This window comes from Canis aureus, chromosome 15 (genome assembly GCF_053574225.1).
Source record: "Canis aureus isolate CA01 chromosome 15, VMU_Caureus_v.1.0, whole genome shotgun sequence".
Lineage (NCBI taxonomy): Eukaryota > Metazoa > Chordata > Mammalia > Carnivora > Canidae > Canis > Canis aureus.
In genome coordinates, this window is record NC_135625.1 from 21476906 (window position 1) to 21490125 (window position 13220).

General features: G+C 37.0%; 1 protein-coding gene across 43 annotated transcripts in view; it reads right to left on the reverse strand.

Moving 5' to 3' along the window:
* Positions 1 to 711: 711 nt before the first annotated feature.
* Positions 712 to 13220, reverse strand: part of SORBS2 (sorbin and SH3 domain containing 2) — a 216621-nt gene continuing 204112 nt past the window's right edge. For 39 of the 43 annotated variants that reach the window (XM_077848768.1, XM_077848771.1, XM_077848767.1 and 36 more), the window contains 3 exons: positions 9088 to 9137; positions 4947 to 5053; positions 712 to 2892 (listed from right to left, as the gene is read on the reverse strand). In XM_077848768.1, coding sequence (XP_077704894.1) covers positions 2831 to 2892; positions 4947 to 5053; positions 9088 to 9137 — 219 coding nt within the window. In that variant the 3' untranslated portion in view covers positions 712 to 2830. Of the gene's footprint in view, positions 2893 to 4946; positions 5054 to 9087; positions 9138 to 9770; positions 9861 to 13220 lie in introns of all 43 variants that reach the window. The other 4 variants (XM_077848764.1, XM_077848750.1, XM_077848762.1 and 1 more) reach the window with 3 other exon arrangements.

The window sequence follows — 13220 nt, forward strand, 5'->3', positions numbered from 1 at the left end:
AACCATAAGATACGCTGAACTCTAGGGAACAAACTGAGGGTCGCTGGATGGGAGGGAGGTAGGGGACGGGGTAACTGGGTGGTAGGCATTAAGAAGGGTGCGTGATGTAATGAGCATTGGGTGTTATATGCAACTAATGAATCACTAAATTCTACCCCTGAAACTAATAACATTCTATATGTTAACTAAATTGAATTTAAATAAAACATTTTTTAAAAAGGAAAAAAAACCAAAAAAACAAAAGAAGAAAGGATCAAAGTAGGAAAGCTAGCTACTTACTATTTATGTGAGAGAAAAGCACTTAATTTGAAGTCCACTAAAAGCTTGTGGGTATTACCAGAGATTGCCATGCTGGTGGTGATAAAGCTTTTTAGGGCAAGATTTTTAAAATTTAAAGTAGTCGAATTGAGAAAGTGCTTACCACTTCTTGTAATTAACTTCTGTTTGGAAAAATAGCTGTTTTGGAGGCATAAATATTTTTAAACGTATTGTTTTAGCTGAGTAGTAATTTTCAGCCAGAGAGTAGTTAGCAAATGAGCTTTAGGGGCCGGTTTAAAGAATATTTCTTCTCTGAGCTGAGGCATATATATCTTTTCTCCATTTGCGTATCAAGAGAACATAGAACAAATGCATTTTCTCTTGGCTTATCGAAGAAATTGGGATAAACAACACAATTTTCTTAAGGAAAAATTTCAAAAAGAAATACTGACATATACTTCCAAGCAAAATTTATTAGATGTCTATTCAAGAAAAACACAATGACCTTCGCTTGTAAGAATTCAAAGTCGATGACCTGAAAGCCAGGTATGAATATTTTTCCTTTTAAAATCAGATACAGAGAGTAGAAACAGTAATTTTTCTTAAATATGACAGGCAACAGATATTGAAATCTTTTCTCATAAATGGCATCAAAGATAATTATTCATTTATCAGCAAAGCTGCATGCAGTTGACTTAATTTCAAATCCAAAGCCTTTAAAATATAAAGCTGGTTGTGAACTTGACAGTTATCAAGGTAGGCTACTCAAAGATGTTTCTTTACCTTCTTACTAATGAAACTCCTCTGTAATCAGTACATTTCAGTTTGGCTGCTAAGATCTTTTAAATTCATAAATTTTTGCATAAATGCTCTTATAGAATCACACAATCAAGGCGTGCTTGTGATCTGTGAGATAGGTAACGGATAATCTGTTGAAAAGTGTGTTAGCTTAGTTTAAAGTGAAAGATAGAGACCAAATTAGGAAATTCCCATTTTCTCGACAACTAAATAGTCTGTACAAAAAAAAAGCAAACATATGTACAAAATTCTAGAGTCTACGTACATTGTGAAAAGATCAATCACTGTCCACAGAAGAAATGCCATAAAAAGTTTTATCTATAAGGTGCTCAAGATCCAAATATGAATAGTTCTTATGCAAAGTCATAAGAAATACAAAGCTAGTTCTCAAGGTATGTGTAATTCAGGCACTGGTAGCGACATTAAATCTTTCAGGTCCCAAAGCCATTTTGTAAATTCCTACTTCAGGGCGGAAAATATAACCTGAATGATTTAACATTACTTCTAAAGAGTGCCTCATGTATTCCGAGGAAATATTTCACACACACCAGGAAAATCAGGCTCAACATATTCCTGTCCTCAAACGTAGCCAGGATTCTGAGTTCCATAGAAGAAAAATAACTATCATAGTAAAAATAATTGTATTGATCATAATCCTTGCTAAAACCAGCCCTACTGCTTGTGATGCATCTGAAGTACTCTATTTCTAGAAAATAATGTGTGGGATTCCTTTCCATCTCCATAAAACGTACAACACACCATATGGATTGTCTGTTCTCATACAATCTCACATGTATATGCGTGCACACAGTGAAAGATTACCTATGAATATTGCTTACAGATACTTTCAAGTGTCTACGTTAGAATAATTCTTTGCACCTCTCACTAACACTGCTTTCATTAAAATTTTACCAGATAAATAAAACACTAAGGGCTCATTGTTCATGATGCTGATTATTACATTTTAATATAAAATAGCAATGCAACTTTACAACACAATAGGTTTTTTGTTTTGTTTTGTTTTTTGTAGCCTAGCTAAACTTCTTAAATTCTCATGATTATTACCAAAGGCTCTTATTCACTTACGGTTTGCACTTCTAAAAAGTACAGAGGAAAAAAAAAAAACGGCAGGAAAAGACTCCTATTTGAGAACTCACATTCAATCAACAAAATCACACTCATCCGAATTACCTTTCCTACTCTTGCTTTAGATTTTGTAATCACTGTGCGTATTACAATATATAAGTGCAGGCAAACGATATAGCCGAAGTACAGTTTTCATGTCGTGTAAACCAGGACACTAGGCAAACTCGTGAAAGGAAAATATACTGCCAAGCTAAGAAAGTGAAAATGCAAATCACAGCATGTAGTGATAAACAATCTCTGGTTGCCTGAGGGGAGGACTTCTTTCAAAGTGGACTAGAAAGATCCTTGAGACATTCCCTTTTTTTTTTTAAAATTTGCCTCAAATACTTAACCCTTTCTAATGATAATGATTTTTCTTTCTGATCTCGCATATTGACTTTCCAAAGTTTAGAGCAGAAATTGGGATGATGCCCTTTCACGCAGAAGCAAGTCTGCCAGCCTCCCAGGACTCAGCAGCTGGTGGTCCTTTTGCTGGTGGCTCGGCGGCAGGTAGAGATGGTGATGGTGGGGGACTTCTGCTGGAAACTGGAAGGCAGGACGGGCCTGGGAGGGAGGCCCCAGGGGAGCTTTCAGGCAGGGTTATGCAGATGTGGTGCTGAAAGGCGGCAGAAAAAGGAGGGAGAGTGATTCACAGCCTCTTGACATAGTTACCGGGAAAAGTACCAAAGAATTTGGTTCTTCTTGACGTTCCTGAAAATAGAAGCAATAAGTGAGATGAACAACGATGAAATATCAGTTTCTATATGAGGCCTTGAAAATGCTTCGCCTTCAAGCCTTTACTAAGAAAGTAAGCCCTGCGGGGTTTGGGAAAGGAAGAAAACTCACTTTAGGACCATAGGAAGACCAAGTGAGCAGTTTTACGGGGACACCCTGATGCCTCGGTTGCCTCTCAAGCTCATACACCGCACTCCCATCACACAACCAGGCTAAACAGAGGGGCTCAGCCTCTCCGCCTGAAGGGAAAGACCATCCTGCTGGAGGAGCTGGGTTTTTAACGTAATGATACTAAGTGTCATGATGCTCCATCACCATGGGTGCTAGACAAGAGTGAGGAGTGGAAAAACACTTGGGAAGTGACGTTCTCAAGTTTAAGCTAAATAAAGTCGAGGCTGGCGGTGTCATGGGATGGATTAGAAGAGCACAACACGAGGCTGGGTTTGGTGAGCAAGGGGTCTTTCACCCCTCTTCAACAGGGTGCAACGCTGATGGCATTATTGGGGACACTGTCACTATCCAGTTTTATTATGTCATGGAAGATCACGTTGAACGTTCCTTCATTCATTCACAGTCAGCACTGCCCGAGTCCTTGATAAAATATAAAAATTTACAAAATCACTAAAGAAAAAAAAAAGGCCAAGAACTATTTGTGGAGAGGGGTTCATCAACAAGCATGCTTTTTAACAGAGGTGTGAAACCAAAGGCACAAGTGGCCACCATCATGATTACCTTTGGTCTCAGATAACACAACTCCTTTGAAACTTTTAATAAAGGTTGGTGCACTGAATTCTTCCCAAGGATTTCCAGCTCAGATAGTGAGAGGACAGTTCCAGTTCTCATTTATGTTCTGGAACTTACTGTCTTGGTTTGATCGATTTTTCTTTTTTCCTGTGTAGGTTAGCCATTTACTATTCTTCTAAAAAGGGGAGTTAATGTGAACAGAAGCAGAGGCTTGTGGCTGCAAATGTGTGACCTCTGTTCTTGTATTATTTTCCTCCCTGATTGTCTAGAGAAAGCCTTCATGCTTTCCTGTCTTGTCTCCTCTGTGCTCCTGTGCCTTTATTTCTTTGTTACCTCTTTCTTGTGTGTACCATTGTATAATGCTCTTGTCTACAAATGTTTTCTCAGAAGAGCTCTAGTCTTCTTTAAAAAAAAAAAAAAGATTTATTTATTTATTTGGAAAGAGAGAGAGAAGCGGGGGGAGAGACAGTATGTGCACAAGTAGGGGGAAGGGGAGAGAGAGAGAGAGAGAGAGAGAGAATCTCAAGCAAAGTCCCCACTGAGCATGGAGCCCAATGTGGGGCTTGATCTCATGACCTAGTGGAAATCAAGAGTCAGCTGCTCAACTAACTGAGCCACCCAGGTGCCCCTCTAATTTTCTCTTAAGCTGGTAAGAATGGGATTATCTGTTAAGTGGGAAGAATGAAACTTGTCTCTTAACAAAAATTAAAATGAAGGTGAATTATTGAACTTTCAAGGGTCTTTAACATCAGACCTAATGAGCAGATGAATTGCTGACTTCATCTTATGTTCTCCAATTAGATCCTCACTGCTGACAGCTAACATTGCCCACTGAACAGTGTTAATATTTCTTATCTAGGAAGCATTGTGGTTATGGTTCTTAGATCTCCATCTTTCCTGGTTGGTGGTACTCAAAGAAAATTTCTTCTCTCAGTTGAATTGGAGATAAAACTAGCAGAAAATCACATATACCTGAAGCAGTAAATAATAAACCATATTAAAATGCAGTGCTGGGGTGCCTTGGTGGCTCAGTTGGTTAGGTGTCCGATTCTTGATCTCAGCTCAGGTCTTGATCTCAGGGTTATGAGTTCAAGCCCTCTGTTGGGCTCCATGCCCAATGTAAGAAAACATGCAAGGTAATGTTGCCTTGGGATTACATAGTGCATACGTAATGCGTGAAAGATCAGAGGCATCATGAAATCAAAGAAAACTTAACTATCACCAGTGAGCAAACACAAACAAATTATAAAATGGTCAAAGGCGTCTGAAAAGAATTTTCTACATACCCACAAACCATCCATCGTCACACTTCTCCATCACATCAATGACATCACTTTCTCTGAGCTCCAGCTCATCTTCATTCCTAGGAGTATAGTTATACAGAGCCTGAAACCTTAAACAGGACAAATGGATGTGTTTAAAGACAAATCTTTACACCCTTGTGAAACTATAGAAGATTGTACATCGTCATTTTACTTTTAACATTCCTATTCTTATTAACATGTGAAATTAGATAGTGTAAGTCTTTGGCAAACATGTAAAGTAAATAGAAATATTTGGATTTGCGTGGGACTTAGACCACTCTGTAGCATTTCAAAACTACAGTGAGGGATATTTGTCGAAGATTATAATATGCACAAGTTGGATTAAAACATTTTGACATTTATAAATCGGACCTGTATTCCAATTGTCTAGTCATAGATATCACAAGGACATTAAATAATAGTGCAGAATATAAAAGAAGTGATGTGTGCATTATTCAGTGATGTAAAAACAAGAGAGGATTATTGTTTTAGTTGGCTATAATCAAAAGCAAATAACTGCAATTTCCAAGTTGAATTTTCAAGTGGTTCTAAACGGAGATGTACAACCTATTGCAGACATGTCCCCATATGGAGCAATTCTAAATTGCTATGTGGGGTTTACTTTAAAAGAAAAGGTTATTTTTTTCACCAAAAGGAATTCTTTAAAGCAGTTTAGTTTCGTAGTTTGAATCAGTGTGTTGTAAGGATTTAGAATTTGAAAATCTGATGTAATGCCCCTATGAAGTCAAGCAGATATATTCTGTGCTCAGCGATCACTGAGTCAGTATCAAACAGTAGATTATGGATATGTTTCTTTTTAAAATGGGTCCTGGAACAATTGTGTTTGATGTTGAAACATTGCCTTGAAATAATTTTATATAAAAAAGAAGTACTGAGAGGACACTACCACTTTCCTTTCTCTGCCTGAATTAGGAATTTCTCTGCCTAATTCCTTGAAATAATTTTATATAAAAAAGAATTACTGGTAGGACGCTACCACTTTCCTTTCTCTGTCTGAATTCTCTGCCTGAATGCAAGCCTTTATTTTGCTAACATTGATCAGTTAAATTAAATTTGCAGTAATAAAATAGTATGTATTTTAAGGCATATTAACATGGATTGGCATTTTGGAAAATGAAAGCACAAATTCTAGCAGCTGAGCAGTTCATGAAATATTTGATACACAGAAAACTTCATATTACTAGGAAAATACTACCAGTATCTTTTTTTTTTTTTTTTTTTTTTTTTTTTTTTTTTTTTTTTTAAAGATTTTATTTATTTATTCATGATAGTCACACAGAGAGAGAGACAGAGAGGCAGAGACATAGGCAGAGGGAGAAGCAGGCTCCATGCAGGGAGCCCGACGTGGGATTCGATCCCGGGTCTCCAGGATCGCGCCCCGGGCCAAAGGCAGGCGCCAAACCGCTGCGCCACCCAGGGATCCCTACTACCAGTATCTTAAGGGGGATTTAAAAAAAATTCAGTGAATTTGTTTTTGCTGTCTCTTATAATAGTTATGTAATTCTGCCAATATAGATAATTAGAACCACATTTCAGGGCACTTTGGATTTTTAAAGTCAAGTTTAGAAAGCAGATAATACTGAATAATGTTGGAACAAGAATGATTTATTTCTAATTACTTCATTCAGTCAGAAAATCACATTTTAGTGGAACAAAACTTTCCTATCATTTGAACTCAAACATGTCATAAATCAGGGACATGGCTCCATTGAAAAAGTCCAAGGACTTTTTCAGATTGGCGGACCCAGATGAAATCGGCTTCTGGCAGGGGTAGCAGGTGGTGGTAGTTGTCTGGGAAAATGCTGGTAAGATGTGGTGCCTAACCTCATCTCCCAGAATACATCGTTTGACCTGGTTGGTACCAAACCCTAGAATCCCAACATTAGAGATTTCTTTCCCAGTTAATATTTTGTCCTAGAAAATCTTTTCTGCCACTTGTACTTTTGAAATTGGGCGTCTGATGTCTTCTGTTGAGAAAGGGCAGAGAAAGGTAGCCAGGATCCCAGAGTAGTGGTAAAACAAAAACAAAAACAAAAACAAAAAACATTTCTCAATTTGGATGTTTGCACGGGGCCAGCCCTGATTGGAGTAGACAAATTATTTTGTTGGTTGCTTTTAGGATTTGATTTTGAGGCTGCTTAGTTGAAGGGATGGTATTTTTGTATATTTATTTGGGGAAAGTTGATTTCCCTTTTTCAATTTCATGTTTGAGGGAGACAGTCCTTCCTGGGCTGCTATTTCAATGGGTACACACTGAAGCTCTCACTTTGGGGAACACCGATTCTCTGAGCTTCTCAGGCTTCAGCCTTCCTTTCCTCAGGAACCTGGCCAACCCCATATGGAGAAAGGCCTATTTAAGGCCACCAAACCCCAGCTGCTTGAACAATCTCAAGGTCCCAAGAGCTAAGAAAAAACAAAATTGGCACAAACTCCTACTTCACTTTGGTATGATAAAAGCCAGGGTGCTTGTCAAAATTTACTTACCATTCGGGTTTAATTAGGCCGCACACACAAAAAAAATTGGGAGTTTCATGGAAACATAAACAAACTTTCCGGAAACCACCCTGACTCTGTTGGCTTTCAAAATCAGTGTTGCATGACAGGAAATGCAGCCGAATTACAATTAAAATGTTGTTTTGAAAGATGTGTTGGTGAGATGAATGATGGTGGTGGGATCAGGAGATGCTTCAGAAAGAAATTTATCTTTTAAATAAGAAATGTTCAGCCAAGCTTGAAGCTTTCTCTATAAATTTGCAACTTTTCCTATAACATATTTTTTAATCCTGAGTTGCAGCAACATTATAACATGATGTTCCCATTTGCACTCCAATCTAGTTTTTAAATGAAAGAGGTTAAGTGACACCCCATATTCCCCCTCATTGGGGTTGTAAGCAAATGTAAATTTAGTACAGAATGTTTTCTAATGTCCATAGCAGGACCTTGAAAATGTGCCTTTTCCCACCTGCGAGCAACGTGGTTTCATAAACACCCAAACGACCACGAGTGGAAGTATTAACTTTATAGGACATGAAACAGTATAACGTAATGTTACCTATTAATTCATAAACTCCTCAAAAGCTGCTAACTACGATGTGTTGATTATACAATAGACCTAAACAGGCCTGGAATTTAATTTTTGTGCCTTGTTCCTAATCATTTGCTTACATGAGAAAACCAGCCCAAACTTTAGAATTATAAGTCTTATTTGATTTTTTTTTCCAATTGAATGAAACTTTAAGTGATTCTTACATCCACCTTGTTCTTTTCATAGTCTTTTGCCTCAGGAGGAAACCTTGCTGGTTGTACTGGGTGAGAGGTGAGAGATGGTTTCTGAAGAGCATGTTTTTAGCTCAGGGCTGGGTCTGTGAGAAGTGAGGAGGGGGCCCTGGGTAGGAAGGGGCCAGGCCACCCTCTTGACTTACAGCCTGGGCAGTGGGCAGCAGCGAATAGAGAGCCTCTCAACCTCCCTCTGTCATGGGCAAAATGGAGCAGGAAAGGACACACACACACACACACACACACAAAAGAGAATCTTAAACACAATGTGGGACATCTTCAATTTGAGTTGACTTATCCATCAGAAAGGAGAGGGAATTTGAGAGGTTGGAAAAGGCATTTAACTGAATGCCAGTGAATGTTTTAACACACTGCCATTTCCAAAGGTCCTTGTAGGAATGTCACTCTGGAATTATGCTATTACCTTATCACTTCTGGTCTACTGTTACATTCTTCTGGTCTTTGAATATGTGTAAGAACTATGTTAGGACATTTCTGGGTCTTTAAAGCTGTGGTTACTAGAATTTGCATGGTGATCAGGACAGGGAGGGAGGCAGATTCATACATCCTGGGCATCAGGAGCATGGGAAGATCTTTCTAACATGTAAATCAGTCTTCTACGAAAAGCCATGGATTTTTAAAATGAACTTCTCTCCGTTATGAGAGATGGAGACTTTTGTAATTTCTCTTCTATCAAAGAGCCTCACGTTAGTTACTTTGTTCTGTTTCACTTGCAGAGTTGCACAGGCCTCTGTTTTGGGACCTCAATGGTCTCTTTTGTGGGTCAAGGTTAGTCTGGAACTTAGAAGATAAGAAGAATACTTACGGTTCCCCCCCACCTTGAATGTTTTCATGAGTGAACACAGGACGCTGTGGCTGAAATGAAATGATTTTCAATGTAATCAGTGTTTAAACTGGTACTAAGTAAAAGATAATTTGGATAATGGCATGGTATTTTCTTGACATTTAATATTTCCTGTTGTAAAAAACCAAGAGGAAGGAAAAAAAACCAAATAAAGGGTTTCTGCAGGATTAATAATTCAAATATTTTGAAGGGTGCTTTACATTAAACCAAAATAACCAAGGTTCAAATATTTTGAATATATCTACAGTCTAGTCTGCTCAAGCATTAAGGAAAAGTCAGGGTTTAGTCCCATTGATTTTTCAAAGGCCAGGAATATGGCAAGAACATAGACACCAAACCACTAGAATGGGAAGTCTGGACACCTTCATACAACCTTATTTTTCAGCGTTTTCTCAAACAAGCAGAAAATAAGCCACATGTATTCTAACAGCAAAGTATCCACAGTCATTCTACTTTTCCTTCACAGACAACATTTTCACATACAGTACGGATGAAAATATAGATAGGCAGACATCCCATGCTACATTTGAATTAACACTCTCTGTTCTCCATGTGGAGAAAACACATGCATTTTCAAAAAGAGAAAACAGAGAACTTGAAATAGGATGTAACAAACAATATCCAGGTAACATGTAACATTTTACCTTAGAAGAGAAATATTGGTAGAAATTCCCAGTGCACTGAACTCTCAAAAGAGTTTCTTTTCTTTTTAAACTAAGCATCAAGACCAGTATCTGTAATAGATACTTATAATATTGGAAATGACAAACCTTAGCATCCCATATATCCACATAAATATTGCAATGAATGAAAGTTAACATGTTTGTTGAATATGTAAAGTCAACATCTTTTATACTGGCTACCCAAGTGTTACTATTTCAGGAAAAGAAAAACATTACAATTCATTCACAACACATTTCAAAAGCATCCTCTTCTGAACGATGGCTGTGTGGTGAAATGAGATATAAGAGTTTGCATGGCAATTATAAAAGTGACTTCTTGATGACTACTGAATTAGTTAGGAGATCCATGTCCTTGGGTATCTGGGCCAATTCCTAGGTCCCAGAATTATGAATGGATTACCGACAGATTTACCGCAAATTGTCCTTAGAAATCCCCTTGGTCCAAGAATGGATGGGGAAATCTGGGGTTCCTTTTAGTCTGAGTCTGTAATTTGCTCTCCTTCTTACATTCTTTATTTGCTACCTTCCCATCTAAGCCATCTATCTAGCATAAGACTAAGTTCTTACATTACTAAAACTTGAAGCATTCAATCTATTAATTGGAAGTGTTTACTAACTATTAGAAATTTCACTCAACAGTCTGAATGTGGAATATATAAACTTAAGACTCAAGAGTGGATAAAAATTATTGGACACATGCATGACTTCAGAGTACAAGGCTTCTACAAGTCAATATAAAGTTATCAACAATGAATCTGTCATTAAATTTATAAAGTATACTATTTTAAGAATTATGAAGACTAAGCCATTTTCCAGCCATGTTAAGCCATTTAATTCAATATAAATATATTGAATAATTCTATAATTATTTTATATAAATAATAAATATATGCAAAATAAACACAAGTTATCCATAAGCCTGTAATCTATTAAAGTTCTTCAAATTCTTATCCAATCATGTATATATACTGTTTATGCAGAAATAAGATATGCATATATCAACTGCTATTAATATTTTATAATAATTTTCCAGCTTTCTTTTCTCAGTCTTCTTTTTCATTTTAAATCACTGCAGAATAATGTTCCCTCACTTATGTGTAGATATATTTTTTTGGTTTTCTTAACCATTTCTTTTTTGCTTTTGAAGTGAAGGTTGGTCTAGCCTTTTTTTCATTATCACGAGCAACAGTGCTATAAATATTTTTATACAAAGAGTTATTTCCTGGCTTTGGACCATTCTTTAGAACACATTTCCAGGAGTAAAATTTCTGGCCAAAGATTATACATTCAAACCACATGATATTGAAAGTGCTCGTATTAGTCACTCAAAAAAAATATAAAAATGTAATTAAAAAATGGAAAATGCTGTATTTCAAAGCACAGCTGCTTTAGTCTCACAGAAATATCATAGCACCATTTACAGTGCATAGCAAAGTTATAAATAAGAAAATATTTTCTGATGATCAGTTCTTAAATTCAGAGAAAAAATGTTTTGTAAAACTTATTTAGTTGTGCTCTTTCTACATGTTTCAGTCATTCTAGTATTTTTAAGTGGTGTAAAAGTTTTACTTTTTCATCATAGCATCCAGTGCTTGGTACAACTGGTTGGTCTAACTTCACTGCTCTCTTATGTTAAAATGTGAACATGACTTTAAAAATCAGAGTGTTCATTGAGATAAAATAATCTACTTTTGAAGTCCATATAGAACCTTTCCTTTGTCATCATCCCAATTCTATTACTTTAATTACTTTAATTTGACTAGCATCATAAGTTACTGAAGTGGATCATTCCTTTGACAATTATGAACGTTGGGCTGTTGCCAGAAGTCTGTGGCTCCATTAATCCCACAGGTGTCTACGACTCAAGGACTCATGTTCCTGGGTGTGCCAGCCAGCTATGTCCTTGTTTTTACCAATCCTTCCCAATATGTCTTTTCTTTTCCTTGATAGCCTTTAAGAGAACCCCCATTCCCACCCCTTCTCTGACTTACCAGGTCTCTATACTGTTCACATACTCAGGCCAAGATTTACCACAGCCTTTATGAGCACTATTATCATGGTGGCTTTTAGAACTTTTCTAAGGTTACCTTAAAACAGGAATCATCTCCATGTGAATTTGGATAGTTAGGAACCAGTTTTGAGGAAAGTTGACTAGTTATAGTATTTGAATTAATTTATTTAGAGGTATTTGGTCAATAGATGAAAAAGTAGCTATTATAAACAGCTATTTATAAGGGCACATTTGGTGTTGGCATGGACAATGTAATCTGGGATTTGCAACTCAGCTTCATTATCTCTAGAATCAAGGCATTGGACAAGACAGTGATTAGAATCTTGTCCCCTTACCAAAAAAAAAAAAAAAAAAATCTTGTCCCCTTCAGGAAACCCATGGAGGAATCCACATTTCCACAGGTACATCTCTCCTGTTATGTATAGATGCCATCATCAACCTTCCCCTTACTTCTCAGAGAGCTGAGACAGCTGACACTTAATAGTTAATTCTCAAATATCTCAGTCATGTAAAAACAATCATAGTAACAATTCAGCTTCATTTTTCAGATCAGTAAGCCAAAACTCACAGATTATTTCTTAGTATCACAAATAAGTAAAAAGAGGAAAGAGAATGATGATTTTGACTGGCACTCTCTATTGCATAGAAGATTACTATGATGGAACAGATGGCCTAAGTTGATTAAAATCAGCATCTTTATTTTGTCCTTTACGCAAGTATTTATGTTCTGTATGGATACTCAAGGAAATCATCTTAGGAGACTATCTTTTGCCTTTCTCCCTCCAAGTGTTACAAGTTAAAAAGGGTACAAATGCTGAGGAAAAGATCTGTACTGTATCTGCACTCTATTGCCACCGAATGGTGAGTAGTGGCACCAACATGCTAAAAGTTGTTGATGCCTTTGGACAGCTCTCACTAACTTCCTTCAGCCTGGATTCATGTTGAAAGGATATTTTAAAGACCACAGAATGTGGTGGAATAGATATTCATCTGTTTTTCTGACGATGTACTTCCCTTCCTACATTTTAAAGTCTTGAGAAAGGATCACTTTTTAGCCACCCGTATTTTTGGTCTGCGATTATTTCTATTTTAACTCTTATCATCTTTGTGATCAATGCAGGATATACATTTGTGACATTCAGAGAGTCTTACATGTATTAAGAATACAATAAAAATTAGGAAACCTAATGAAACATCATGTTGTTTTCATGGAATCCTAGATATTTAACTTTTTTCCATTGGGAAGGTAGCAATCCTCCCCCCACCCCCCGTCCGGTTGAGTGTTGCAATTTTTAAAGGTTATCAAGAGTGGATACAAATGAGACAAGTTTCAACCCACGCTAATATTCAAAGCCAGATCCAACTCACTGCTCCTAAGGGAATTGGTGTGAAATATCCCA